Source organism: Nesoenas mayeri (genome assembly GCF_963082525.1).
Source record: "Nesoenas mayeri genome assembly, chromosome: 21".
Classification (NCBI taxonomy): domain Eukaryota; kingdom Metazoa; phylum Chordata; class Aves; order Columbiformes; family Columbidae; genus Nesoenas; species Nesoenas mayeri.
Window position 1 is genome coordinate 3,290,005 of NC_137571.1, and position 26,410 is coordinate 3,316,414.

Genomic DNA, 26,410 nt, shown 5'->3' on the forward strand with positions numbered 1-26,410 from the left:
GGGTGTTCCTGCTCCATGGGGGGATTGCACTGGATGAGCTTTGCAGGGCCTTTCAACCCCTCACATTCTGTGGTTCTGTCTGAGGTCTTTCTGTTCGTGAGGAAATGCGAGCATCAGCATTTAGTGCAGTGTGTCATCCTGAGGGAAAACCAAGATTCCTGGCCTTTGGTGTGTTTTCCCCCAGTATTAACACTGACAGGGGATTTGGTAGCAGCTGTCAAAAGAGCTAATTGTGTTCACTTGACCAAGACAAAGTGGCGGAAGGAGTTTTGGGTCATTCTGCTTGTCACTCTGAGTCCAAAGTGTTTGTCTTGTCAGGAAACAGACTAATGAGATATATTGAATTCATAAACCACACAAAGACAGCATCAATTAGCTGAATCAATTTCTAAATTGCTGTTTCAGTTGTTACCTTTTTCTTGCCTAGAGAAAGTTCCTCAGGCATTCTGGTTCTGCCAGAAATGCTGTTTGAATGCTGTTCAGGAGTTTCCGAAATGGGGGTGAGGACACTTAACTTATGGTTTTATTAGGCCTAAGTAAAAGCTGGTAAAGCGATTTGATTTTGCATGTGAGGAAGGTGCAAGTTACCATAAATGCAAACCTTTCCCAGATGGCTTGAGAACTGTTGGGTTGGCAGGAGGAAAGTCACTTCTTCCACTCCTGAGCTGGGAGATGTTTCAGCAAATTGCTGATTTACATTTAAACAGTACCTTCAAATATGTATTGAGTGCAACACCCTATTCTTACAAGTTGTTGTGTTTTACTCGCCATTTCGCGGATCCGTAAGGCTCAGCAGCAGCTGGAGCGCTGTAGGGATGAGATCCTGGCGCATCGCAGTATTGACAGCTTGATGTGTCTATGCTCATTGGGACTTTCTGAGTTCAGTCCTTGGCAGCTGTGGTGGCTCCTGACGTGGCACAGATAAGGATTCTATGAACTGTTCCTTGCCGACGCCTCTTGGGCTTTTTATCTCTGAGTTTTTATTCCTGCCCCCCACAACTCCTCTTCTATTGGTTTGAGGTTATTGGAACATTTTAATAGAAAAAGCATTGATGTGTTTGTGCTGAATGTAATCAAGTACACAATGTCTTCTAATTACCGCAACTTCCGAAACAACGTGCCATGGCTAATCCTTTTTCTGCAAGCCGTTTTCATCGTCCTCTTTTACTTTTTGTCCTCAGATGGTGGTACAGCCCAATCAACGAGCTACCCAGGTAAGATCGGCAGCCTTGCTGTGAAAGGAAAGGTTAATGCCTGCTTTTATTTTACAGTGCAATAGAGATGGGATTCTGCAGCTTTGTGTGTTTGTTAGTGAGAAGTAGAATGTTTTTACTGCCCTTTAAGTACCCTACCTTGCTGGGTATGGTGTGTATTTATTTACATCAAAGCCAAGACAGTGAAGGAGGATATAAGTGATACAAAATTGTGTTGCTGGTCTGTTTGTCGCGGCCTGTTTGTGGTAATCTTGACTCCTATGAACACAATAAACTTCTGCGGGCAGGCACCGCACTGTGTTAAGTGCCCAACCCTGGGGTCTTGGCATCCATTCTGATCACTTTGTGGAATTAAATTCAAAGTCAAGGCTATTGTTTTTCTGATTACTTAAGGATAACAAAGCGAGCTCTGGAATTCTTTACAAGTAGTAAATAATAATGGCACCTGAACTTTTATCTGAAGTCTTCTTATTTAATTGCGATTTTTTTACAATCTATTTTTAACCCAAAATCTGGTCTGCATAACTTCACTGCTGTTTTGGTCTTTTCTGTCATGCAGCTTTTCAAGATGTCAACCACATGGTGATTTTTGGATTGGGCTTTTTCCTGACATTTCTGAAGAGATATGGCTTTAGTGGCACTGGATTCAACCTCCTGATCATTGCACTTGGTGTCCAATGCTTCGTGCTGATAGAAGGTTTATTAGTTTTCTTGCTTCTAAGTCAAGACGAAGGTAGTCTGACAAGGTAATTAGTTTGTGTTAGAGGTGGAATCTTCTAGAACTGCTCATTGCTCTTTGTGAAGGATGATGCCTTGTTATATGGACCTATTTGCAAATTAGCACAGTCATATTTGCAGATGTTTTAGAAGGCTTTGGGTTTTTAAGTACATTTTACTATCTGTCTGTCTTTCTTTCTTGACCCTGTTGTGGTCTTGGAACAGATTTTTGTTTCTTTTATTGCAGAATAACAAAGGCTACTATGAGCATGACTGCTGTGGTCATCTCCACTGGAGCTGTTCTCGGGAAGGCTAATCCTGTGCAATTAATTCTGATGACAATTGTGGAGATAATAGTTTTCCGTATGAGCAGATGGATCAACACCACGTTCCTGAAGGTTCTCTAGTTTAATTTCCAGGCACACAGGGGGGAAGTTTCACTGAGACTTTGGAATGTTGCCTTTTGGTGGTTTGTTAGTGCTCTGCTGACGGAACAGCAGAGTGTTTTATCTCATCTCAGTTCACTGTGGCTGTTTTTATTAAGAGATGGAGTCTGACTTTGGAACTGTACTTCAGGATGTTGAACTCCAAACCCTGCATACTCTAGGTCTATATGATGGGCTCTATCTGTATTCTTGGCCTTAAAGGTTGAGTTGATTTAGTGGGTTGGGATGTCGTATATTTGGCCTTGCCCATGCCGTGACCATCCCCAACACATCAATTAAAGACTCGACTTACGCTGAGACACTAATTGCCTTTAAACTTTATCCCCTCCCCGTGTCAGTTCAGGCTGGAAGATTCCCAGTGTGGCTGGTGGACCAGCCCAGTCCGGACAGCAGAGCCAGACCTGCATTTAACTGGCACTGTAAACATACCCCAGAATGTCTGTATATGAACTGTGTGTTTATGAGCCACACCGATAAGTTAATAACTCCTGCATAAACTGAAGGACTGTGAAAATAAATTTCTCATAGGGAGGTTACATGAACAACTTTATCAGGAGCTGCACCAAAGGCTTCCTGTGGGATGAAAGAAACAACAAATCAGGTTATTCTATTGATACAGGTTCCAGACAGTGTTGGCATGATGCACGTTCACCTGTTTGGAGCCTACTTTGGTCTGGCAGTCTCCTCACGCTTCTCTGAGCCGTCACCAAGGTCTGAGAAGAACACGAGTACCCCTAAGTCGGATTTATTGTCAATGTTGGGTAAGGCACTTGCTTTAATGCCTCGGTTGGAAGAAGAGGTTGCAGTGAGGCCGTAAGGAATGTTTCAGGGGGCTGGGGTCGGCATACTGAAGCTTTTGCAGCCAGAGTGCAGGTCTGAACGCAGCCATGCACAGAAAACGGCTGTTGCTGTGGTCTGTGGTTTCTGCCAGTGAGTTGGTGAGTCTCGAGGTGTTTCCTGCAACGGCTGTGGCCAAGTTTGCTGTTGTCTGTCTCAGCATAAAGGCTCTGCCAGGTTAACCATTCCCTCTCCTAGCTGAGTCGTCCCCTTTGGGCTTGCGTAGGCCCATTGCTGAGTGACTGTGCACCAAAGCTGAGGTCGTTACTTGTGTTCCAGTAGTGCTTACGGTTCCCAGCCGGGGCCCAGGCTCGGTTCCGTTTTGCAAGGTGCTGTACAGAGATATAAAGAGGCAGTCCCTGCCCAGCCATGTAAATAAAAAGATAAAAGCCTGATGAAGGGTGGGGAAATACGATGCAGACAGACACATGAGAAAGGATCCGAGTGAGGATAGCCTGAGCTTGTGGGATTTCCATTATTTTTCTTAAAGAAGCAATTTTGTTTCTTTATTATCATCATGACTTCTGTTATGTAAGTGCCACCAGCTGATCTTTGTGTGAAGGCCCATAGAGTCCGATTCTCAGTCAGTCTTTGCCCAGTTTAGGGAAAGAGAAATTCAAATGTTGCTCTTTTTAGTGCCTGGAGTTCTTGCTATGCTGGAAAATTCAAGATCAGGACAATTCAGGAGATTTTCAAAACGTTTTTTTCTGTTCAGCAGCGCTCAGTATTCCTGCCTGTCATTGGTTTCAGTGCTATGGAAAACCGGTTTTCAAATGCCTGTGCAGAACAGACAGGATGCTGATTGTTTGGAAATCAGCTGTGGAATTCCCACTTGTATCCAAGCCAGTGTTTAAGGGGCTGACAGAGAGGGCAACGCTGATGATGGAGGCGTTTTTGAAAAGAGAATCAATCGTACCTTCAGCCCTGGGAAGGCTCAGCCAGATGCCAGCAGGGCTATGCTTTGGCATGACAGCAGTTCTGGGAAGATGCTGGTGTAGCAGGGAACCCTCAGGGCTGTCATTGTGAATTGTTGTCCGTTGTGTACAACGTGGGAGTTGTAGTGAATACCCAACGTGGGCTGGAGCCCTCCAGAGACAGCCGGTGATGGATTCACCGTGTTTTAGAGCAGGTAATGATGGTTGCTTGTCTTTGTCTCCAAGGTACTCTCTTTCTCTGGGTCTTCTGGCCAAGCTTCAATTCTGTACTAGTTGTGCAGGAGAAGAGCAAAGCAATCTGCAACACCTACTTTGCCCTTGCCGTGAGTGCTGTAACCGCCTTCGTGTTGTCTGTTCTGACCACCAAGGATGGGAAATTCAGAATGGTAAGACATGAGGGACGAGCACTGCATGGAGGAGACATTTTTCTGTTACTCTCAGTAATATACTGAAAGTATAATAGCTATTAAGTGAAAAACAAGTCTAGGTTTTCAGCCTGACAGTCATCACTAGCTTCTTGAGCAGAACACTAAGCTATAACTTTGAAATAATGTTCTCAAACTGTAATTCACCCTAAAGAGATTGCATTTGCATGAAAATAGCAATCTATGGTGCTGGGCTCCTAAAGATAAGTGATGACTGGATTCTCACTCCGTGTTTTTGTTGTTTTATTTCACAGACTCATATCCACAGTGCAGTACTAGCTGGTGGGGTCGCTATTGGTTATACAGCGAGCAGTATCGAGTATCCTTGGATTGCCATGATTTTGGGTCTGCTGGCCAGTGTGATAACCATATTAGGATCTTACTGTATACAGGTAACGCTCAAAACCTGAAATTGAGTTTTGTATAAGCTGTATAATCTTTTCCAGTGTTGGTTACCTCAAGGGAAACCTCCTTTTCAAAGAGATTAACCTGGGAAACCTGAACTGGTTTGAGCAGGTTTGCAACTTCTGAGACCAAAGTTCATCTTCTAGGTCTGTGGTAGACAATACATGATTATCAGCTTGTGTTTCCGTGTATCACTTAAACCTTTTCTTCTTCCAGAGGTGCTTCAATCCTGCTCTCAAGATTCATGATACCTCTGGAGTTCATTTCATTTTTGGCTTGCCTGGTGTTCTGGGAGCTCTTTCCCAGGTCATCCTCTTCCTAATAAACAACTGGTCTACTTTACCAGGGTACGTAAATTCTTGCTGTAAAGTAATAAGCTCAGCTGATCATTGTAGTGTGACAAGACTCATTTTGGCTTTTGTGATGTGTTTTGGGGAGCTTTGTATGCTAATATGGGGGGACAGAAATCAGCATTTCTCTTCGATTGAGGCTTTAACTCTGAGTCAGGGGCAACAATGCCGGTTTGGATTAAAGCCAGTCCGGACACTGACCTGGAAAATGTATTTGGGGAGATATTCTGCAAAAGCTGAAGGGCTCCGTTGAGGATATTCTCCATTGGTTATTTTGATCTGGCGCTGGCATCTCATTTTCGCAAATGAAGTTCATATTGTGTCGCACAACTAATTCTGATTTTCTCAGTTTACACAAGAATGAATCACAGTGATGCCTTAATGCTTCTTGTCACATTCTGATTGAAACAAACAAATCTAATGAAGTTTTAGTAGCACAGTGATGGTTTCTAAGGGCAAAATACATCCCCTGAAGTCTGTACTAAGCTTCTGATAGGATCTCTTAAAACCTCTAACTGCAACTGCAGAGTGATTAAAGAATAACAATTTTTTATGAGGAGTTTTTTGATGTAAAATTCTATGTAGCTATGGATTCATTCACAGTCTTAATGCTCAATTCAGCAACTGTTAAAGGTGAAACTCTTGCTTTGCTTTTCAGTCTGGGTGATTTGGTCACAATGTGCATCGGTGCCTTCTGCCTGACCATCAGTGCTGCCTTGATAACGGGTTTGATTACAGGTCAGTATTGAAAAACACATTTCAGCGATATCTTCCTCATCTCCTCGGTGCAGGGGGTTCGTCATCCTGTTGTCACATCAGTGTAACCCTTTGCACAAAGAGGCCAATTTAACTGGGGCTCTGAAGTGTGTTTCTATGGGGAAAGAATTCGTAGAAGAAGCCATGAGAAACATGAACGTCCTGGCTTTGAAAGAAGAGATGTGTTCAAGAGAAATAACCCAGTAGCACCATTCTCTCAGTGGGGAAGTTTGTTTTCGCAGATGCTTGAGAGCTGCCTTCCAATTTCAGACAGGAGATGTGTGAGGATGAAAACACTTTTACATTTGGGTGTTGTAAATCTGCAAAGTTTCACTAACATCAGGAGCTCGGCCTTTGATCACCAGTGGTTTGGGCTCGTGTGTTTCTCATGTGACATTTAGTCTGGTTTATGGCAGCTGCTGTTAATTCTGACTTGAATAAAAGAGAAACGGCAGATGGAACTTGGTGTGAAATATATTCTAAAGATGATTTTTTTGGTGCTTTAATTGATCTGAAACCTTTGCGTTACCCTAAGTGTAATTAAAAAGTTGACCTAATCAAGCAGATTTTTACAGCTAAAATAATCAAACATCCCATGTTCAACCAATTGTTTAAAAATCTAGATGTTTCCATCTGAAACCCCAAGCTACCAGTGCTGATAAGCCCGATTGCTTTAAAAACACAGGCATTTTTTGTGCGAGAAGTGAATGATTTTGGATGTATTTTTAGCTTCTGGCGAGCTGTTTAATGGGGTTTTACCTAGTGTAATTAATTTTTAATAATGAGCCTTGATCCTGGCAAGCTTCTCTTTTTGTATTTAATGTCAGCTTGAGTCAAGGGTCTCATTTAGTTCTGCATTTGTATTTTGATCTATGTTGCATTTGGATGTGTTACTAAGAAACCTCCAGTTACAGACAGTAATATGATATATGTATTTATATTGGATATATGTGTTTTTACAAATAGGTTTCATTTTAAACCTCAAGCTGTTTAAGACCACGCCTGTATCAAAGTACTTTGAAGATCAGTTTTATTGGGAGGTAAGTTGCAATGTAAAATTAACTGTATGGGAGTATATGTAGCACTTTGACCTTGATGAAGAACTTTAGGTATTTGAATTAATAAAAGAAAAAAAGGAGATGAGAATAAGCTTCTAAGAATGTTTTCCATTGGGGTTTTTATATGATGACTTGATGCATAAAATGTTCTGATATGAGAACGTTTGTCTTCACAGTTTCCACATATGGCTGTTGGATTTTGAACGGAGGAACCCGGATGACAGATGTGATCAAGATAAGCTTTTCATGTTTGTCACTAGATGAAATTAATAACTATGATAAGTTGAAAGACCACTTAAATATCAGTTCTCAGGGGCAAAAAAGCCATCCCAATGGACATACAAAAAATTAGTAATCAAGCTGAATTAGTTCTGGTGAAGGCCTCATTAAGGAAGGATTTGATGAGGGAGCTGGATCAGGGCCGGAACTCTGCGCCTTGCCAGGCTGAACCCCGACTTATCTGACTGCTTAAAGAAAAACCTATCGTTACATGGCTCGGGTTCGCTCTTTGGAAGTTCAAAATGCAAGAAGTTAAAATTGTTCTTCCTATGGATGGTGCCCCTGAAGTAGAATCATAGAATTGTTTAGTTGGAAAAGACCTTTAAGATGATTGAGTCCAACTGTTATGTTAACCCAACACCGCCAAGTCCAGCTCTAACCCATGTCCCTGAGAACCTCATCTCCGCAGCTTTTAAAACCCTCCAGGGCAGAGGATTCTGTGATCCTCAGTGTTTCTTCTTTGTTTCCAAATAGTTGACATAGAAAAGCTCTTGCAAAAATGCTTGCATAATAAATAAGTTAAAATGTGATTGTTTTTGTTTATTCAGCACACTTGCTTAAAAATGAAGTAATGAGGAAAAATGTATTATTGAAGACGAGACATGAGTTCTTTGATGCTCACTGCAGGAACACCTGCTGCCCTCAATTCATTCCTCAGGGATTAAACAAAGTCAATCACAGTCACAGTTCTCCCTTGTAGTGCCTGTCCCCGGTCTGACAAGTACTCTTCAAATCACGGAATCATTTTACAGAACCCCAGAATGTCAGGGGTTGAAGGGCCCTGGAAAGCTCATCCAGTGCAATCCCCCCGTGGAGCAGGAACACCCAGATGAGGTTACACAGGAAGGTGTCCAGGCGGGTTGGAATGTCTGCACAGAAGGAGACTCCACAACCCCCTGGGCAGCCTGGGCCAGGCTCTGACACCCTCACCATTAAGAAGTTCCTTCTCATATTCAAGTGGAACCTCCTGTGTTCCATTTTGCACCCATTGCCCCTTGTCCTGTCACTGGTTGTCACCCAGAAGAGCCTGGCTCCATCCTCCTGACACTCCCCCTTTCCATATTGATCCCCAGGAATGAGTCCCCCCTCAGTGTCCTCTTGTCCAGCTAAAGAGCCCCAGCTCCCTCAGCCTTTCCTCACACGGGAGATGCTCCACTCCCTTCAGCATCTTGGTGGCTGCGCTGGACTCTCTCCAGCAGTTCCCTGTCCTGCTGGAACTGAGGGGCCACAGCTGGACACAATATTCCAGGTGTGGTCTCCCCAGGGCAGAGCAGAGGGGCAGGAGAACCTCTCTGACCTACTGACCACCCCCTTCTAACCCAGCCCAGGTACCATTGGCTTCCTGGCCACAAGGGCCCAGTGCTGGCTCATGGTCACCCTGCTGTCCCCAGGACCCCCAGGTCCCTTTCCCCTACACTGCTTTTTTTTAGTTGGAAAAGACCTTTAAGATCATCAAGTCCAACTGCTAACCTCACACTGAAGACAGAATTCTGAAGAGCACTCTCAATTTCTTTTACAGGCGTTAAAAAATAGTTGACAAGCTTAGTGGATGAACTGCTTCCCCTAGAGCCCCTGCAGAATTGGTACCTGTGCCTCTGCACTGTCATCCACAACACCTTGTTACTCGATAAATTAAAAATTCAGGGAGGGAGAAAAAAAAATCCCAAAGCAGCATAGTTCTATATTGTGCAAGAAAAGCCACATACCACTAAGTTTTGAAATTGAAGAGATGGTTATATTGTCCAGATATCAGAAATATTTAATAAATATATGTTAAAAAGTAGGTTTAAAGCATTTTTAGTAAGTCTGGGATTGTAAATACCATCATAGAAACAGGTGGTTAAATACATCCATTTTCCACTATACTATGTACTTGTAGCAAACATTGTATCATAAAAGTGACTGCCATTGTTACTTGTAGCAATTTTACAGTTCTCAAAAACATGACAACGTTTAAATTGACATACAAGAGTAAAAAAAAATGAAACAGAACCAGAATTTGTAATGCTGTGATTTAAGTTGGTTTCTCTTTAGACATAATTGAAGGTCACTGTTTACAAAACGCTTTTACAAAACATGGGGAGCGTGCAGTTAAAAACCCAGCGTGGCCAACGCGCTTCCACAGGCGTGGTCATTGCCACAGATCTTCCGTGCGACCGAACTTGAAGACCAGTCCTCTGTTTAAAGCAGAATAAAGGGACGTGAGTACGTAACACAGCAAATCAAATAAATACCTTGTGTTTTAAATACATTATTTCAGCGAGCAAGTTCTAGGATTTGTAAATCCAGTTCCTGGTCCTGCAACAAAACCTCTGGAGAGCCCAGAGATCTGCTGCGTTTACCAGCAGTTTATTCACCCAGGTCTAGTTATAAATCAGAGCTTCAGAAAAAAAAGATTACAGCAAGTTTCAGTTGTCATCATTATAAACAAATAAGATAAGAAACAAACAAAGGAAGACAGTCTTACCCAAAAAAGATGAACGCGTTCTGGAAAAACACAGCTATTCCTGGGTATACCACCGGTTTTTCTAACAGAAGAAAGAAATCTCTGTCAACTTTCTGGAAGTCATTTGTGAGAATATCACAATCTGTGCTGTATCTTACCCTTAACAACGTAGCCTCCAAAAAGGATCCACATAGAAGCAATCAGTGACCCAAAAGCCATCATAAAACCGATGAACAGCCAGATCCGAGCACCTGGAAAAACACATTGGGATGGTTTGTGTCCGAGGACAGACACTTGTGACGCTCAGCGTGCTTTTGTTTCACAGCTCCTGTCACACACCAGAGCTGCGCTCAGATACACCACGTGTACACTGGGACGGTTCTTACAGCTCTTCTGAGTCTACAGCTTCACAGATCGATTGTTCCACAACAGCCCAGGCCCCTGTACCTGTTTGTCCCAGGCAGCCTTCGCTGTAACTGTCACCCCGCACCTGCCCGTTGGACACTGCATTGATCCTGCAAACAAATATAAGACAGACATGAAAGATCCTCAAATAGTAACCTTTTATTCTTAGCAGCCTCTCCATGTAATGACTATGCGTTCTTTTATTAATTGTTCTGGAAGTGTGTAGCTCTGATGGAATAATTACACTTACATTAGGAACGCAATAGTGGCTATAACCCCGCAGGCATGGTATGAGTGGTTGAAATCTTCCATTTTAGGGTATTTTACAGCTGCATCTATGATTATCCACCAACCTGTAAAAAACTGTTAAAAACAAAGAGCACAACAGCTGTAAATACAGACACAAGCCTTTGAACAATATAGAAGATTTCTATAGGAAAAGTGACAATATATAATTAGTTCTTATAGTCTCCAACCTAGAGTCAACTAACAGCATGACTAGTTTTGCTCTCAACTTTGGAACAGAGTTAAAAAGCCAGAGATTTACCTACTCTGATAGTTATTACATGGGGTAGAAGCTGCAAAACTTTAGTAACGTGGAACCTGGAACAGATTCTGTCCTTAACTCTGTTGCCTACAAGGACAGCGTATCCCTGTTCTTCTTTTTACTTCAAATGATGAATAATTTTTAGCTCGTTGATGGCTGACGACATCTAAAAGAGAAGAAACCGTACGTACCAGCACTCCTGCGGCGACAGAAGCGATCGTGTTCCGTTTCTCCCCCCAGTCAACGCACTCCGAGCACCTCAGGCTCTCCAGAAAACCTGACATTTTTCTGAAGAACAGAAGAAAAAGGGACATTGGTTTCCAAGAGGAAACCCATCACCCACCAAGGGCCGGCGTGCAGCATCGCGCAAGGCGGGTTAGAACTGCCGCACGCTACCTGAACGCCCCACAGCCCCAGGGGCGGCTGAGGGCGCCTGCCCACCGGCATCCCCCGGGACACGGCCGGGCAGCGCTCCCGGCCCCGCCGGCCTCCCGCACACGAGCCTGGCGACATCCGGCGGGGCTGCGACCACCCGGGAGAGGAATAAGGCGCCGGCCGAGCGCCCCGCCCCGTCCGTCCCGTCCCGTCTGTCCGTCCCGATCCCGCTCACCTGAGGGCGGGAACGGCAGCAGCCCCCCCTCCCACCGCCGCCAACCGAGCCCCGCACACTGCGCATGCGCCGCGCTCAGCTGATGCGCTCCGGGAGCGTCACGAGACGCGGCGGCAGCGCGCAGGCGCACTGGGTGAAGACGCGAGCGGCGACAGGGGAGGGGCAAAGCCGGGGGGGGGGTGGGGTGTTCCCGCGCATGCGCGCTGGCCCGCGTTACGTAACCAGGGAGGGGAAGTTCTGGAAGGTTCTGGGTTCGCCTCAGTCGCTGCTGGGCGGCGGGAGCGAGCGGAGGCGGTTGGCAGCGCTGCGTCTGTCGGGACTCTATCGCGACTCGTTTCCTTGGCCGGTCGCTATGGGGGTGACTCACGAAGCGGGGCTGTCTCCTCAGGCGTCGCCGCAGGAGCAGGATCCGTGCGCGGGAAGCCCGGCGGGCTGGAGCCGGTGAGTCGGCGGGGCGGGGGTTTATAGCAGGCGGTTATTTGGGGCGGGGGGTTATAGCAGGCGGTTATTTGGGGCGGGGGGTTATAGCAGGCGGTTATTTGGGGCGGGGGGTTATAGCAGGCGGTTATTTGGGGCGGGGGGTTATAGCAGGCGGTTATTTGGGGCGGCGGGGAGGAAAGGGCTGTTATTTGCTTTCTGTCGAACAGTTGCGGGTTGATGGCGGGGTAGAGGGGGGACACACACGTTGTTCACTTTTTAATTATAGTTTTTTGTTTAAATTGCAGAAGCGCCCTGGCGTCTCAGGGGACCCAGCCCCGGGGCTGCCCGGCGGCTCCGAGCGGTGAGTGCCTGGGAGGAGCTTCTGAGGCGGGGGGGAGTGGGACCCTGCGCGGGGCAGCAGGTCGGAGCCGGTTGTGTGAGGAAAAGTGAGATTTGTGAGAAACAAAAGCGCGAAAAGTGAGAAACAGTCGTATGTAGGTGTCCTAGCGGTGTGGGGGGGGTCAGAATTAAGCAGTTGGTCCGGCTTAGTTGAGCCACGTATAGCGCTTTTTGACCTTGGCCCTTTTTTAGAGGTGAAACTTGAGCGAGGAGAGTGTTGTTTACAAATTCGTGTAGGGCTTAAATTACACATTTCAGTAAGGCTTTGAGATTTATTTGGTAACTTGGGTTAACAGGCGGCACTGAAGAGAAATTTTATGATAAAAGCAAGATTCTAAAAAGTGTAAAGTGGTGATGTAACTCGGGGTTTAAGTCGTGGTGCTGAGCCGGTCACACCCTGGAGCGCAGTGACCTTTGTAGACACAAAATGGCTGCTGGTGAGGGACGGCCATTTTAATTATTAATATAGCAACAAGTCTTAAAGCCTTTACATTCAAACCCATTAACTGTATTCTCCACTAGTTATGTAGAATGTTTTCAGTAGCACTTTGCTACATACGCTGCTGGAATGTGTATTCTGTGTAGATATTTTAATGGTGTACAGTTAAGATCTTGAAGTGACTTCTTTGTGCCTTAAGTGTGATGTATTATTATTTTTTCCTCTCCTGCTGGAGGAAAACAGTAAAACTTAACGTCCATAGGACTGCAGAAAAAAAACTATTAAGTTTGTACTGACATGGAAGGCAAATGGTTGTTTTGTGTTGTGGATGCAATAGACTGCATTTAGACTAGAATGGAGATAAAATACCTTGACAATTCTGTTTGGCGGGGGGGGGGGGGAAGGTTAACAACTTCTATGTTTTCCATAGAGGTGTGTGTTTACCTGGCAAACAAAGGGTATTAAATTGAAAACCCACACAAACCTCTATTCAAAATTCCACACTGAACTACTCATGGCGTAAACTGAAACCCTTTTTTATTTCATGTGGGACCCTTGACTACAGGAGAGGAAATGATGAAGCTTTAAATTGGCATGTGCAAAATATGCGGATAAACTGGATGAGAATTGGTGGTGTGTTTAATTATCCTTAAACTTCTGGCCTGTGTGTCATAATGGTGTTGTACAAATGACTTGCTGCATATACATGATGAGCATCCCACTTCCCACCCACAACAGGAACAGAGACCGGGGGTTGCAGAACAACAATGAAAATTGAACCAGCTTCTGAAAGTACCTGTGCGGAGAAAACAGTGGTTAGGAAGACTGAGGACATGACAGGCTTCATGGATGACTTAACCCTCAGCTCGCCGAAGAAAAGAGAATCATCTTTGAGATCCAGGAGAAGTTGTGACAGGTCCTCAACCAGGTCATCCAGCAGATCCTCCTGCAGCTCACGATCCAGTTCAAGTAGTTCCTCTTCAGCTTCCTCCAGGAGTTGGAGCCGGTCCAGATCAAGATCAAGGTCACGGGCCAGACGAAATGGTTCCCGGAGGTACAGGAGATACTCTCGGTCCTATTCCAGAAGCCGGTCCAGGTCGCGTGGGTACAGGAGGTACCGGGGGAGGTACCACGCCAGGCACTACAGGAGGTACCGGCGCTCCCCGCCCCGGTACCGGTCACGCAGCAGGTCCTGGTCCCGTGGAAGATCCTATTACAGAAGGTCCTACTCAAGGAGCCGATCGCGTTCGAGAGGCCGAAGATATTATGGATTTGGGCGAACAATATATCCTGAGATTTACAGGAGCTGGAGAAGCAGATCACGAACAAGATCTCGGAGTAGGTCACCTCTCCATTTGAGTGAAAAAGGTACTTCTGTTTTTTTCAACTTGTGTTAGAACCTTAAAACATACAATTTATTTTTACCAGCTAAATTCTTATCTGTTTACGTGTAGAGCATAACTGGTAATGGTGAAGTGGAAGAAAATCTCTGCACGGCTATAAAAATGTATTAAAAAATAGTTCAGAGTGTAGTATTTGCACGTCAACTGAAGCTGAATGTCCCAGTTTCTGAGGAAAATTCATCACAGTTTATGCACAGTGACCTGCAGGTTTTAGGCTTGTATGAGTAGGCACATGTTGATTACAAAATCAGAGAATGACAGCTTTTTTCTGTTGTAGACAAGAGGGAACTCCTGGAAATTGCAAAAGCTAATGCAGCAAAAGCTCTGGGAACAGATAACATCGTCCTGCCAGCGAGCTTGAAGATCCTTCCTCCTTCCAGGGAGATAAAGAAAGAAAAGCAAGAGCATGAAGATGCTGGAGAGTCAGCTGAGGTAAGTATGGCCTGAAGTATTCTCAATGAAAAGGTAAACACTTCTTCAAACTTGTCATCTGCATGGATGCGTTATAGTTTTTAACTGGAGTTTGGGATTATGAATTCAAAGCCTTGAACAAAAACTTGTGGTTTTTGTTCAAACCAAAAACCTTTAAACAAAAAACTTCACTGGAATGCTAAAAACCACTCTAGAAACCACCACGGGCTCTGCCTTAAGCCAAAAGTCCTGTGGGCTCCTTGGCCGCGTCTGACACAGAGCAGGTGCAGGTTCTGCAGCAGGGGTAGCTGGGGAAGGAGACATCAGTGTAGGTTTTTTCTTCTGAGTTGTTGTTCTTGCCCATGACTTAGACTAGTTCATGCGTTTCTGACCTAAACCAAGGAGTCTCCTTACCAAACCTAGTGACTAGTGTGGGTTTTTTTCTTTAAACAAGCTTCCATCATCCTACCCTTTTTAACTGTTAAAAGCTTTTCATGTGCAACAAACTGTTTCCCAGAAATTCCATACCCAAGCACACAATGCATTTTACATACTCTATTTCTGTCTTATAGAAATCATGCCTATGGTTCCAGACATGATGAAGAAAATCTGTTGGTAATTAAGGGACTTGTGGGCTGTAGCTGCTGCGCATTCAAGGGAGGGAGAAACTTGAGCAGCTTAAACTGAATTTTAGTTTGGCTCTGTTGTAGTGTGTTAACGTGATTCATGGTAAATACAAAACTGCAATAACTGCTACGTCAATGAGATACTGAAGTAAATTTATTAAGGGTTTTAGACAAATGGTACAGGCATCCCTTTCATAATATATGCAATATATTCCAGATGTTGAGAGAGTACAGAAGAAGAGGCCTGCTTCACTTGCAGATAAGTTTATTGTCATTATCCAAAGCTCTGCAGGATGGATGTGCAGAACTTAATGCAACTTACTCTATCACTACACCTTGTTGTTTGGCTGTCCATGCTTTGAAGCCTTTTTAAAACTGTAACTGGGGCATGGATATCAGGTCACGTGTGAATTGGCTCAGTGACATTGATATAAACATGGAATGCTTTTCCAATTGAGTTCACCATTGATCTGTTTGCCTTCTTAGTAGCTTACAGCTACTTTTGATGTTAAATATCTGAAACAACTCTACCAGAAAGTTCGTAGTCACTAGTAACTGCCTTGACTTGAATGGGTGATGTTCCCCTGCTGAAGCTGCGTGTGCTCTTCTCTAGCAACCCAAAGGAGAGGCAGAAGACATGACCAGGAGCGGGGTGGAGAGAGCAGCCATACCCAGGAGCATCTCTTTCAGTCCTAATGTAAGTGACTGCCCAAGATGGAATTGCAGTACTTCCTCCCTCCTCTGTTAGGCTTTTCCCACCATTGGGTACCAGATATAAATCTCTTCTTAATAGTAATGAGTGTAATGGTTGCGTAATGACTCTCCTGGAGAAGTTAGAGTAGATGTTTAACTTTGAACACCTAGTATAGACTGGAAAGTATATACAGAACTAGTTTACGCCAGAACTTAGTTTAAGTTCCATATTTTGCTTAATGCAAACTGAGGAAAAAGCAACTTCCCTGACCTGTTTTATGCAGTTTATACTCAGTAGGTATCAGGTCTCCTGTGAGCTGGAAATATGTCTTAGAGCACAGACAAACCCTTTGAAGCTGACAACTGTTAGTATGTTCCTTCCTATTCTTGCATGTTTAAAGGTAGTTTCTTCTTGCAGAACACAATGGCAAAGCCAGCGCTGCAGAAGCCAGTGAGCCATGTTGTTAAAGAACCGGCAGCGTCTCCGGCCAGAGAAGAGGACAAAAAGGGAAGTCCCTATGGGCAGTGGGTTCCTGTCAAGAAGGAGAAGAAAACATTTTTAAACTTCTCACCTAAAAGTGCACCATTCCGGGCACGCTGAAGTATTTTTCTTGCTATTTCTTGACTGCAGCATTACACATATTTCAGTAGTGAGAGCTGAAATGTTCTGGTCAGGTTGAAGACTTGTTTAATACTGAGTATTTATTTTGAAATCTTAATTTTGGAATCTTAGGTTTCTCTTTCAGATGTGTAGAGCACAGTGATCCAGAAGCCACAGAGGGGAATCTTGTGTATATTTGTAAATATTTTTGTATTGCTTTAATGGACTAGAACTTCCCAGGTGGGTAACCTTTTCTAAACAATAGTTCAGTAGCTGTTATATTGAACACTTGATTTACATTGTGTAACTGTTTACTAAAGTAAATAAACTTTAGTTTTGCACTGGCTTCTCTGTGTGTCACGTGTTAGACCTTGCTGGGTACTAAGTTAACTGTGTCAGTGGTTATTTCCAGGTTTAGTGTTGCTCACCCTACTGTTGGCATCAAGTGCAACAGAAGGTAAACTTTGCATCATTAGAGTTGTTCCTGCCCAGGCTGGGCCTAGTTTGGGGCTTCCAGATCAACTTCCCTTGATACCCCTGTGGAAGTGAAGTGTCCCCAAGTGAGTTGCATGGTTTGGGGAGCAGTTAAACTCATTTTCTTTGTAAAAATAAATGGTTAGTAAAATAAACTGACTTTGTGTGCAGTCTGGAACTTTTTTTGAGAAGGTATTGAACTGCCAAGACAAGGCTGGCAAATGTACTAAGGGTTACTTAACAGCAACATGTTTGTTCTGTGCAAGAACTGCAAATGGGTAGAGGTGACAGGCAGCTGGAGCAGCTTCTGTCACAGAGAAGGCTCACGCGTGTTCCTTATTCTTTTGCTAAACAACAGTTTTCAGGGGCTCTACCAGGAAACACGCTTTATTTTAAATTGAGCACAAAGAGTTTGTGTTTATTTAGAACAGGATATTGCCCAAGCTGGTTATTCCTGCAAGTCAAGGCCATATACAGCTGAAGCTGGTAAGCAAATTACTTCTATTAAATACACTATTGATTTAACAAATTAGTGAGTTCTACAAACTAGTTTATTGATAAAATTGCCTGCAAAATATACCAAATGTTGACAGATACAGGGCTGGTAGGAGCTCTGAAGGAGCCAAGGGCTCAGACGGCCGTTCCTCTCTCCAGGTTCTGTTTGATCTCAGCCGTGTACTTCCCGTAGAACCTCTCCGCCTTCTTGTTGAACTTGGCGTTGCGCTCGTTGATGTAGTCAATGTCCGCATCGTCGTTGTAAGGACGTCGGCGACTGTATTTTTCACGCTTTTCAATCCTGTAAGACAAACAGCAGTGGCTTAAAACCCAAGGGTGAATCCTGTGGGTCCGTTAACACCAGGCTGCTCTGCCACACACTTTTTTGGTTTATCTTGGTATTTACTCACTGTTTCTCGAGATCTGCAACCATTCTATCGATCCCTTCCTTAGATGGCACGTGACTCCCGTGGATGAGGCTGTTGGAGGTGGGATAAAGCGCTTCTCCGCTGGACAGAGGGACAGGGCAGCAGTTAAACAAGGGCAGCAATTGCTTTGAGATTTCACTGCTCCTGCCTCATGTTTAACATACACTTAACTCATACTGAGCTGCAGGAGGCCAAGATTCAGGTGAGAATGTGTTAATGCTACAAACGAGCTATTAATTCGTTAGAGAAACCCTTGCACAGGCCTCTGAAAGATACAGAAACCCTCTGAGAGCCTAAATCCAACTGATTGCAAACTTGGCAAGTTCTCATCTGCTGCTCAGGCCACCTAAAAAACCCCAAATGTATGCTGACAAATGACCAATTTACTCACACAATTTAAATATGATCTAATTGACAAAATACTTATTCAAACTCAGAAATACAAAGTTTAAAGAAATAAACCTCAATTACACCACTGCCCTGCAGAATTGCAGAGCAGATTATCAGGGAGGCCACATTTTAAGATCATGTTAATAGACTAATTAATATCGCAGTGTATATGACAATAGTCATATGCTGAAAGGATTAGTTTAAGTCATTAGTGTTTGCTAATAAGGTAGAAATAAATACCGCAGGCAATCTGAAATGATAACTCACTATTGCTCCTTCATCTGCTCGTACTGCTCCAGGTCAGGTTTGATCTGCCGGGTCAGCCGCTGGTACTGGCGCAGCTGAGCGGCCGCATAATCTTTGGGGAAAAGAAATGGGTGTTAAGGCAAAGGGCAAGTTTATTTCCTGACTTTACAGCTGAGATACAGAGGTGTTCGTCACGAACATTACCTGAAAATCCTAGATCTGGGTTTTTCTTCTTCTTTTTCCTTTCCCACCTCTCGGCCTCCTCAGCGCTGATCTCCAGCAGTTTCACCCGCTCGTAGTCTTCTCCTCTCGCCGCACATTCCTGGCGCAGCACAAAGAACTCTTCAGTTTTAACAACAAAATTGTGACCAGGCACCAAACTTAGAACTACCCAGATCAGTCCAGTCATTGGACGATAATACAGATAATCAGGAGCCTAATTAGATGGATTTTGGGGAAATAATGTCTGTACAAGCTCCCAAGACCCTCCAGCCACCACAATGGGGGCTCAGCCTCACCACAGGGAGCTGGATCTGTCCATTTACCTTCTTCTTTTCCTCCACCTGCAGCTGCCACTCCAGACGAGCTTTCTTGGCTTCCCAGTTCGCTGGCAATTTCAGTCTTTTATCTTCTTCCACCACTTCCTGGTGGTTCAGCTTGCGAGCCTCATTCTGGGAACAAAACCGATTTGTTATATGTTGAAACAAGAAAAGGCAGAACCCCAGGGATCACAGGGACACAGCCTGGGAGGGGACAGGCCGCCAGTCACTGATCGTGGCATTTAGAATGTGAAGGGCTAAAGAAACCATCACCTGTGTGTGCAGGGTGTGGGGTGGATATCACGGAATGTCAGGGGTTGAAGGGCCCTGGAAAGCTCATCCAGTGCAATCCCCCCATGGAGCAGGAACACCCAGATGAGGTTACACAGGAAGGTGTCCAGGCGGGTTGGAATGTCTGCACAGAAGGAGACTCCACAACCCCCTGGGCAGCCTGGGCCAGGCTCTGCCACCCTCACCCCAACAAGTTGCTTCTCATGTTTAAGTGGAACCTCCTGTGTTCCAGTTTGCACCCACTGCCCCTTGTCCTGTCCCTGGTTGTCACCAGCAGAGCCTGGCTCCATCCTCCTGACACTGTCCCTTTCCATATTGATCCCCAGGAATGAGTCCCCCCTCAGTGTCCTCTTGTCCAGCTCCAGAGCCCCAGCTCCCTCAGCCTTTCCTCACACGGGACATACTCCACAGATACGACAGGGAACCGGCGGCTCGGCCTCCCCGGGAGCATCGGGAACCCCCCACCGCCCCTCGGGCTCCGCTTCCCCGCCACCAGCACAACAGGAACCGTTCCTGGCGCGGCCGCCCCGCGTACCCGCTTCATGTGGAGCTCACGGAACCTGCGCAGCCGCTCCTCCCGCTTCTGCGCTGCCGCCGCTGCCGCCGCCGCCGCTTCAGGCCTCGCCTCGTCCTCCGAGCCCGAGGAGCCCTGAAACAACCCACACTCAGCCACCGGCGCTGGGGAGGAGTCGGGAAACCCCTCGCTGCCCCTTTGCCGCCTCCCTTCGCCGCCTCACCCCGCCGTCCGCATCGGGAGCGCCCAGACCGCCGAGCGCCGACACCTCCGCCGCCGCCATCCCGGACGGTAAACACTTCCGCTTCCGGCTCCGCGCAGCTCCTGGCGGAGCGCTGCCGCCGCCGCGCTCGGGCGCCACCCAACGGGCGGGAGGTGTCACCGCCCCCTGCTGCCTCCCCTTTAAGACCGGCCCGGCGTCGCTCGTTATCCTCCGGGACTGTTCGTTGTTCCCCGGGGCCGGAGAGGGTTCGAGCTGCGGTCCCCGCCAGCATCTGGCTCCTGGGGTTGCCGCGATGGACCCTGGTTGTCGTCTCCCCGTTCCGCTGTCCGGTTAAAACGCCCCCGGGCTGACAAGGGGCTGTTGTGAGGCGGATGCAGCCTCGTCCGGATCCTCCGTTGCTGTCGCTCCTTCTGCACCAACGGTTTGGGCTTTAGGGGCTTGTGTGCCGAGGAGAAGCAGATTAAAAGCAGTAATTCTCCTTTTTCTCTCTGGAGGCAGATTTAAAGCCTCGTTGCTGCGTCTCGGAGCCGTCTGGAGAGCGATCTTTAAATTACCCCCGTGTTCCAGACGCAAACGTCTGGGCCGGCAACCGCAGTGGGTCCAGGGCTTGGTAAACGCTGTTAATCAACCTGTTCTTTCTTCTTCCGAGGAATCCACGGGGTGCCGCAAACTTTCTAGTCAAATCACAGAAGCAGGACGTGAGGGAGATGAGGTTCTGCTGCCCCTCTGCTCTGCCCTGGGGAGACCACACCTGGAATCTTGTGTCCAGCTGTGGCCCCTCAGTTCCAGCAGGACAGGGAACTGCTGGAGAGAGTCCAGCGCAGCCACCAAGATGCTGAAGGGAGTGGAGCATCTCCCGGGTGAGGAAAGGCTGAGGGAGCTGGGGCTCTGGAGCTGGACAAGAGGACACTGAGGGGGGACTCATTGCTGGGGATCAATATGGAAAGGGGCAGTGTCAGGAGGATGGAGCCAGGCTCTGCTGGTGACAACCAGGGACAGGACAAGGGGGCGATGGGTGCAAACTGGAACACAGGAGGTTCCACTTGAATATGAGAAGAAACTTGTTGGGGTGAGGGTGGCAGAGCCTGGCCCAGGCTGCCCAGGGGGTTGTGGAGTCTCCTTCTGTGCAGACATTCCAACCCGCCTGGACACCTTCCTGTGTAACCTCATCTGGGTGTTCCTGCTCCATGGGGGGATTGCACTGGATGAGCTTTCCAGGGCCCTTCCAGCCCCTGACATTCTGTGACTCTGTGAGATGAGCTCAGCTGTGGAACCATCGACAAGGACCAGGGTAGAGCCCGGTGTGGATGACAACCCAAGGGACACTATCACCCTGCGCCGTCCAGCCCTGCAGCGCCAGTGGGAACCGCTTGGGTTACTCACAGCAGGGAGAAAAGTGCAGCTCTCCAAGAGATGAAACGTTTTGCTGCAACTTCTGAGAAAGAAATAAAATTTTGCATAATATTGCTGGGGTTACCAGGATCTTCCAGCAGCACAAAGCCACATGTACATTTATTATAAGTGTTTATCAGTGATACTGATCCACACATCTGTGTGTGTGTATGTAAAATGTCTTCATACTTGCACAGTAAAGGTAGAAGTGCTCCAGACTTCTGTTTTTTCTTTGAAGAAACGATCCAAACCCTGTAAGTTTAAGAACGAAACGGTTTTTAAATTGACCTTTTCAGCTGCGGCTCATGATTTTCCAGCAGAGGGAAACGCAGCACAAGCGATGAGGCGCTGCGGCAATGGCAGGCGGCCCTGGCAACCGCCAGCTCTCTCTGTTCTCTTTCAACTCCACTTTCTTCCGCTGCCAAACTCTGATGCATGCTGAGTGATTAAAAATATCAAATACAGCGCTACCCAGCGAGGAGGCAAGTCAGAGGAAAGAAAGAAACCCAACCTAGTGAAGGCAGTGCTGTAAAACAGAGCAGAGTGGGGCGAGGAATGGAGGTGGAAGGGTTTTATTTAGCCCTGGTGACAATGTCTTAAGAGAGAGGGGAGGATTGTCCTGACATGGTTTGGTTTTTGGGTGTCCCCCCTCACCTGCTGTGTCCGTATCCCCGCGGCTCAGCTGGGAGTCATTGGATTTCTGAGCCCCCACCACACTGAGCACTGGTGTCGTGTACTCGTTACCTTTGATTTAACCACGGGAAGCTGATTTTTTGGGGGTTTGTGCATTGTGTTGGCCCAGCCGAGCGCTGAGCTCGGTGGAGCCTCTTTTCCCGTCTTGCTGCCGTAACGCGGTTATGGAATTAAACCAAGAGGTTTCCCCGGCTTTTGTGGATTCACCGCCGGGTCCGATGCCAATTCATGTTCCTGGTGCAGGTGCTGAGAGCCGTGCTGGTGCAGCTGCAAATCCCAACCCGGCCTGGAAAAGCAGGGAATTCACCCAAACCCGCCTTGCGCCAAGGAGCAGGGGCTGACAGCGAGTAGACGCGGAGCTGCTCATGCTGTCACTTACAGTTAATGTATTTTTAGATTAAAAAATGTTTCTATTTCTCATGCGCACAGAGCTGGCGCTGCTTTTTTGGGCCGTCGCTGACTCCATTGTCTTCTCCAGCTCTGCCTCCCCTGCAGTGCTGCGATGAAAAATTCCAGTTACACATTGTACAGGGGCTGGGAGCTCGGAGGAACTGACTCATCTCGTTATATTTGTCCTTTTCAAAGGGGAAGATCCTGGTGGAGGGTTGCAGGGGGAGCAGCCGCGGTCGGCTCCCACGCACCGCAGCGAACGTGATGCTTCGATCGGGGTGCGCGGGGTCCCCGCGGTGCCACTCAGGTGTCCTCGCAGCATGAGGCTCCTCGGGCTGCGCAGGTGCGGGAAGGGAGGGCTTTGTGTGCTTTCGCAGGGAAATAATTGTGGCTGCAGTGTGACAGAGGGGACAGCGCGTGCTGGGTGTGCAATGCCATGGTTTGGGTGTGCAATGCCATGGTTTGGGTGTGTAATGCCATGGTTTGGGTGTGCAATGGCGTGGTTTGGGTGTGTATTGCCATGGTTTGGGTGTGTATTGCCATGGTTTGGGCGTGCAATGTTGTGGTTTGGGTGTGTAAAGCTGTGGTTTGAGTCTGCAATGCCATAGTTTGGGTGTGCAATGCCAGGGTTTGGGTGTGTAATGCCATGGTTTGGGTGTGCAATGTTGTGGTTTGGGTGTGCAATGCTGTGGTTTGTGCAATGCAGTGGTTTGGGTGTGCAAAGCCATGGTTTGGGTGTGCAATGCCGTGGTTTGGGTGTGTATTGCCATGGTTTGAGCATGCAATGCCGTGGTTTGGGTGTGTAAAGCTGTGGTTTGAGTCTGCAATGCCCTGGTTTGGGTGTGCAATGCCATGGTTTGGGTGTGCAAAGCTGTGGTTTGAGTCTGCAGTGCCATGGTTTGGGTGTGCAAAGCCATGGTTTGAGTGTGCAAAGCCATGGTTTGGGTGTGCAATGCCGTGGTTTGAGTGTGTATTGCCATGGTTTGGGCGTGCAATGCCGTGGTTTGGGTGTGTAAAGCTGTGGTTTGAGTCTGCAATGCCCTGGTTTGAGTGTGCAATGCCATGGTTTGGGTGTGCAAAGCTGTGGTTTGAGTCTGCAATGCCATGGTTTGGGTGTGCAATGCCATGGTTTGTGCAATGCCATGGTTTGGGTGTGTAAAGCTGTGGTTTGGGTGTGCAATGCCATGGTTTGGGTGTGCAATGCCATGGTTTGTGCAATGCCATGGTTTGGGTGTGTAAAGCTGTGGTTTGGGTGTGCAATGCCATGGTTTGGGTGTGCAATGCCATGGTTTGTGCAATGCAGTGGTTTGGGTGTGCAAAGCCATGGTTTGAGTGTGCAATGCCATGGTTTGGGTGTGCAATGCCATGGCTTGGGTGTGCAATGCCGTGGTTTGTGCAATGCAGTGGTTTGTGCAACGCTGTGGTTTGGGTGTACAAAGCCACAGTTTGGGTGTGCAAGGCCATGGTTTGTGCAAAGCCAGGTTTGGGTGTGTAAGGCCATGGTTCGGGCGTGCCAGGCATTGGTTTGACTGCGCAACGCCACAATCCCACCCTGCAACGCCACAACTCATCCCCGCACCCTGCGGGTGTCAGTGCCGCTGTCACCAACAGGACAGCGCGGTGTCCCCTGCGCCCCCTTCCCCCGCTCCCTCCCACCCTCTGCGTGTCACGTCGCTGCCGTCACACGCGACCCGCCACATGGGGCTTTGGCGTGTGAGCCGCGAGCCGGGAGCGTGAGTGCGGCTCCCGCGCCGGCCCCGCAGCTGCAGGAGCCGCTTCCACTTCCTGCCCGTCCCTGCTCAGCAGCTGCCGCGCTCCATCCTGCTTCGTGATGAAAGGTGCTTTAGGAGCGGAAGAGCCTTGCGATGAGGAGGAGAAATGATGTTCAGGCAGGGCTGCAGACAAGGCGAGCCTGCGCTCCGCTGCTCCCCGCCCGCAGGGCGGCTGGTGCTTTGGGGACCGGTGTCATGGGGACCCTTCCCCATCGTGGATTTTGGGGGAGAACACAGGGGTGAGCGAGCGGCACGTAGCGGGCTGGTTCACCGCGCTCCCTGCAGTGCCATCCCATGAAATCGGAGAGTCTGTGGAATTAACAGAGCCTGGCCCAGGCTGCCCAGGGGGTTGTGGAGTCTCCTTCTGTGCAGACATTCCAACCCGCCTGGACACCTTCCTGTGTAACCTCATCTGGGTGTTCCTGCTCCATGGAGGGGTTGCACTGGGTGAGCTTTCCAGGGCCCTTCAACCCCTGACACTCTGGGATTCTGTGATCTCACACCTGTGGCAAAACCCCCTTTGTCAACAAAAATTATGGGGCGGGAATGAGGCAGCACCCAGGATGCCCAACATGGAACCGTCCCACCCATGGGTGCTGGGATCCATCGCCCTTTGCAAACAGAAGTGCTGGTTTGGCTAAAGAGAAGGAAAACGAGACCTAAAACTTGCACAGGACCCAATCAAACTTGCAATAACTGCATTAATCCAGCAAGATGGGCAACATACTAGTCTGCTGGAAGTTAATTAGAGCATATTTACTTATTGGAACAGATCTAATATACAGCTTTATTGCTTGCACTCATCAACCATTAAGAAAAGCGTGAAGATTGTTTGGGGTTTAGGTAGAAGAGAAGCTGTTGGCTTGGTGTTTTTTTCAGTCTGGTTCCTTTCAATCACAGATTACTGTTGGTGTCCTGTTGGGTTGCAATTATAATCTTTCAGATCAGACACATAATCATTGGGCTGAAGAGCAAAAAGTACCTGGGTAATGCGCTTAACAGAAATTAACCCGGTTACGTTCGTACTCTATTGAAAATGAGAAAGTGCTGATGGTCAAAATCAATTCCTCCCCAGCCAAATTACTGCAGGGCCGGCTTAGGGTTTCAGCTAAATGCTCAACCCTCAAACAATGAGCCTGATTGGATTGAATTAGGCTCCTGATCATATAGTTCAGAGGATGGTGATGGTTCGCCTTTAATGGGCAGAATGGGAAACCCACCTCGGTGTCCCCCCGGGACCGTGCGGAGGGTCCTGCTGGGTGTCACTGGTGCTTTGCTCAAGAATTTCCCATCCGTGTCACACTCAGATCGGGACGATGGGCTGTGGGATGTTTGGGATTCGCAGCCCCAAGGGCGGATAAATCACGGCTGTCCTGGGGGGAAGATGTTTCTCTTGGAGAATTCTGCCCCTGGAGAGCGGGGCAGCTCTGCGCAGCGCTTCTCAACTCCAGCCTGGTTACATCTTTTCCCTTAAAAGCCGGAACCTCGCGGAGTTTCCTGGATGAGAGCACCTCAGTCATTAACCATGAATTTCAAATGAAGCAGATTTACAGTACAGATCACAGAAATATGCCCGTGTGAGGCGGCAGGAGGGCAGCCCGGGGCTCTGCCCGGGAATTGGACCATGTGCCACCCTTGAGCATCACCCCATCTGTGCACAGTCATTTTGGGGGTGCCAGCCTGGTCCCCCACCGGGATGGGGACGCCTCTGAGGTTCCCAAAACTCAGCAGCAAGGACTGATGGCAGGGGTTGGACACATCCCGGGGGGAATGTGACAAGCGGCAATTAATTAGCTGTCAATAACGGGGAAAGATGGGACCCATGGTCCTGCTGTTGCAATTAGGGGAGAAGGAGATGGGAGGGGGGGATGCTGCGAGCTGGGCACCTGTCCCCTCCTGCTGTGGGTCTCAGCATCACTACTATTGACTCCACAGCACCATGGGGGTTCCAGGAGCTGCCCTGGACATGGGGGGTTTGTTCCCCCTGTGCTGTGGGACACGGGACATCCCAGCGGGTGCACCCAGTGATGTGCCGGGAGGGACGGGGTGGCTGTTGGGAGCAGCTTCTCCGGGCGCAGAGGGAGGATAACGTAACATTTCCCCTGATCAATGAAGATTTTGGTTTGTGAGTTATTAGCCCG

The 26,410-nt window shown here is 47.6% G+C and overlaps 4 protein-coding genes across 6 annotated transcripts; 2 read left to right on the plus strand and 2 right to left on the minus strand.

The window, feature by feature from the left end:
* Positions 1 to 982: 982 nt before the first annotated feature.
* On the plus strand, positions 983 to 7,952 carry LOC308048472 (RH-like protein). Its single transcript, XM_080357639.1, has 10 exons — positions 983 to 1,214; positions 1,774 to 1,960; positions 2,179 to 2,329; positions 2,997 to 3,138; positions 4,375 to 4,535; positions 4,829 to 4,966; positions 5,196 to 5,326; positions 5,988 to 6,067; positions 7,052 to 7,125; positions 7,320 to 7,952. Exons 1-10 carry the CDS (start codon positions 1,085 to 1,087, stop codon positions 7,344 to 7,346), a joined length of 1,221 nt encoding a protein of 406 aa, XP_080213765.1. The 5' UTR covers positions 983 to 1,084; the 3' UTR covers positions 7,347 to 7,952.
* A 1,178-nt stretch (positions 7,953 to 9,130) lies between these two features.
* TMEM50A (transmembrane protein 50A) lies at positions 9,131 to 11,488 on the minus strand. Of its 2 annotated transcripts, none has more exons than XM_080357665.1 (7): positions 11,431 to 11,488; positions 11,012 to 11,108; positions 10,524 to 10,636; positions 10,316 to 10,383; positions 10,027 to 10,119; positions 9,890 to 9,950; positions 9,131 to 9,599 (listed from the first exon to the last, which is right to left on the minus strand). In XM_080357665.1, exons 2-7 carry the CDS (start codon positions 11,102 to 11,104, stop codon positions 9,554 to 9,556), a joined length of 474 nt encoding a protein of 157 aa, XP_080213791.1. In that variant the 5' UTR covers positions 11,105 to 11,108; positions 11,431 to 11,488; the 3' UTR covers positions 9,131 to 9,553. The 2 variants fall into 2 exon arrangements, with proteins under 2 accessions (XP_080213791.1, XP_080213792.1); XM_080357666.1 differs by lacking the exon at positions 11,431 to 11,488 and adding an exon at positions 11,217 to 11,393.
* A 177-nt stretch (positions 11,489 to 11,665) lies between these two features.
* RSRP1 (arginine and serine rich protein 1) lies at positions 11,666 to 16,768 on the plus strand. 2 transcript variants are annotated; one of them, XM_080357420.1, is made up of 6 exons: positions 11,666 to 11,871; positions 12,156 to 12,211; positions 13,427 to 14,056; positions 14,369 to 14,523; positions 15,742 to 15,825; positions 16,240 to 16,768. In XM_080357420.1, the coding sequence occupies exons 1-6, from the start codon at positions 11,783 to 11,785 to the stop codon at positions 16,420 to 16,422; spliced, it is 1,197 nt and encodes a 398-aa protein (XP_080213546.1). In that variant the 5' UTR covers positions 11,666 to 11,782; the 3' UTR covers positions 16,423 to 16,768. The 2 variants fall into 2 exon arrangements, with proteins under 2 accessions (XP_080213546.1, XP_080213547.1); XM_080357421.1 differs by lacking the exon at positions 16,240 to 16,768 and having other exon boundaries at positions 15,346 to 15,756.
* Positions 16,769 to 17,429: 661 nt separating this feature from the next.
* SYF2 (SYF2 pre-mRNA splicing factor) lies at positions 17,430 to 20,095 on the minus strand. Its single transcript, XM_080357422.1, has 7 exons — positions 20,023 to 20,095; positions 19,821 to 19,934; positions 19,001 to 19,126; positions 18,660 to 18,777; positions 18,477 to 18,567; positions 17,802 to 17,900; positions 17,430 to 17,692 (listed from the first exon to the last, which is right to left on the minus strand). Exons 1-7 carry the CDS (start codon positions 20,080 to 20,082, stop codon positions 17,527 to 17,529), a joined length of 774 nt encoding a protein of 257 aa, XP_080213548.1. The 5' UTR covers positions 20,083 to 20,095; the 3' UTR covers positions 17,430 to 17,526.
* Positions 20,096 to 26,410: the final 6,315 nt, after the last annotated feature.

What these genes read in the sequence shown, in the direction of transcription:
- LOC308048472 (XM_080357639.1), top strand. Translation starts at nt 1,085, where the DNA reads ATGTCTTCTAATTACCGCAACTTCCGAAACAACGTGCCATGGCTAATC. An exon ending in TAGGATCTTACTGTATACAG is followed by an intron (nt 4,967 to 5,195) that starts GTAACGCTCAAA and finishes TTCTTCTTCCAG; the next exon opens with AGGTGCTTCAATCCTGCTCT. An exon ending in GATAACGGGTTTGATTACAG is followed by an intron (nt 6,068 to 7,051) that starts GTCAGTATTGAA and finishes TTTTACAAATAG; the next exon opens with GTTTCATTTTAAACCTCAAG.
- TMEM50A (XM_080357665.1), bottom strand. Translation starts at nt 11,104, where the DNA reads ATGTCAGGTTTTCTGGAGAGCCTGAGGTGCTCGGAGTGCGTTGACTGG. An exon ending in CTGTCGCCGCAGGAGTGCTG is followed by an intron (nt 10,637 to 11,011) that starts GTACGTACGGTT and finishes TGTTTTTAACAG; the next exon opens with TTTTTTACAGGTTGGTGGAT. An exon ending in AGGCTGCCTGGGACAAACAG is followed by an intron (nt 10,120 to 10,315) that starts GTACAGGGGCCT and finishes GTGTTTTTCCAG; the next exon opens with GTGCTCGGATCTGGCTGTTC.
- RSRP1 (XM_080357420.1), top strand. Translation starts at nt 11,783, where the DNA reads ATGGGGGTGACTCACGAAGCGGGGCTGTCTCCTCAGGCGTCGCCGCAG. An exon ending in AGCCCGGCGGGCTGGAGCCG is followed by an intron (nt 11,872 to 12,155) that starts GTGAGTCGGCGG and finishes TTTAAATTGCAG; the next exon opens with AAGCGCCCTGGCGTCTCAGG. An exon ending in ATGCTGGAGAGTCAGCTGAG is followed by an intron (nt 14,524 to 15,741) that starts GTAAGTATGGCC and finishes GCTCTTCTCTAG; the next exon opens with CAACCCAAAGGAGAGGCAGA.
- SYF2 (XM_080357422.1), bottom strand. Translation starts at nt 20,082, where the DNA reads ATGGCGGCGGCGGAGGTGTCGGCGCTCGGCGGTCTGGGCGCTCCCGAT. An exon ending in CTCCCGATGCGGACGGCGGG is followed by an intron (nt 19,935 to 20,022) that starts GTGAGGCGGCGA and finishes GGGTTGTTTCAG; the next exon opens with GGCTCCTCGGGCTCGGAGGA. An exon ending in AGGTGGAGGAAAAGAAGAAG is followed by an intron (nt 18,778 to 19,000) that starts GTAAATGGACAG and finishes GTGCTGCGCCAG; the next exon opens with GAATGTGCGGCGAGAGGAGA.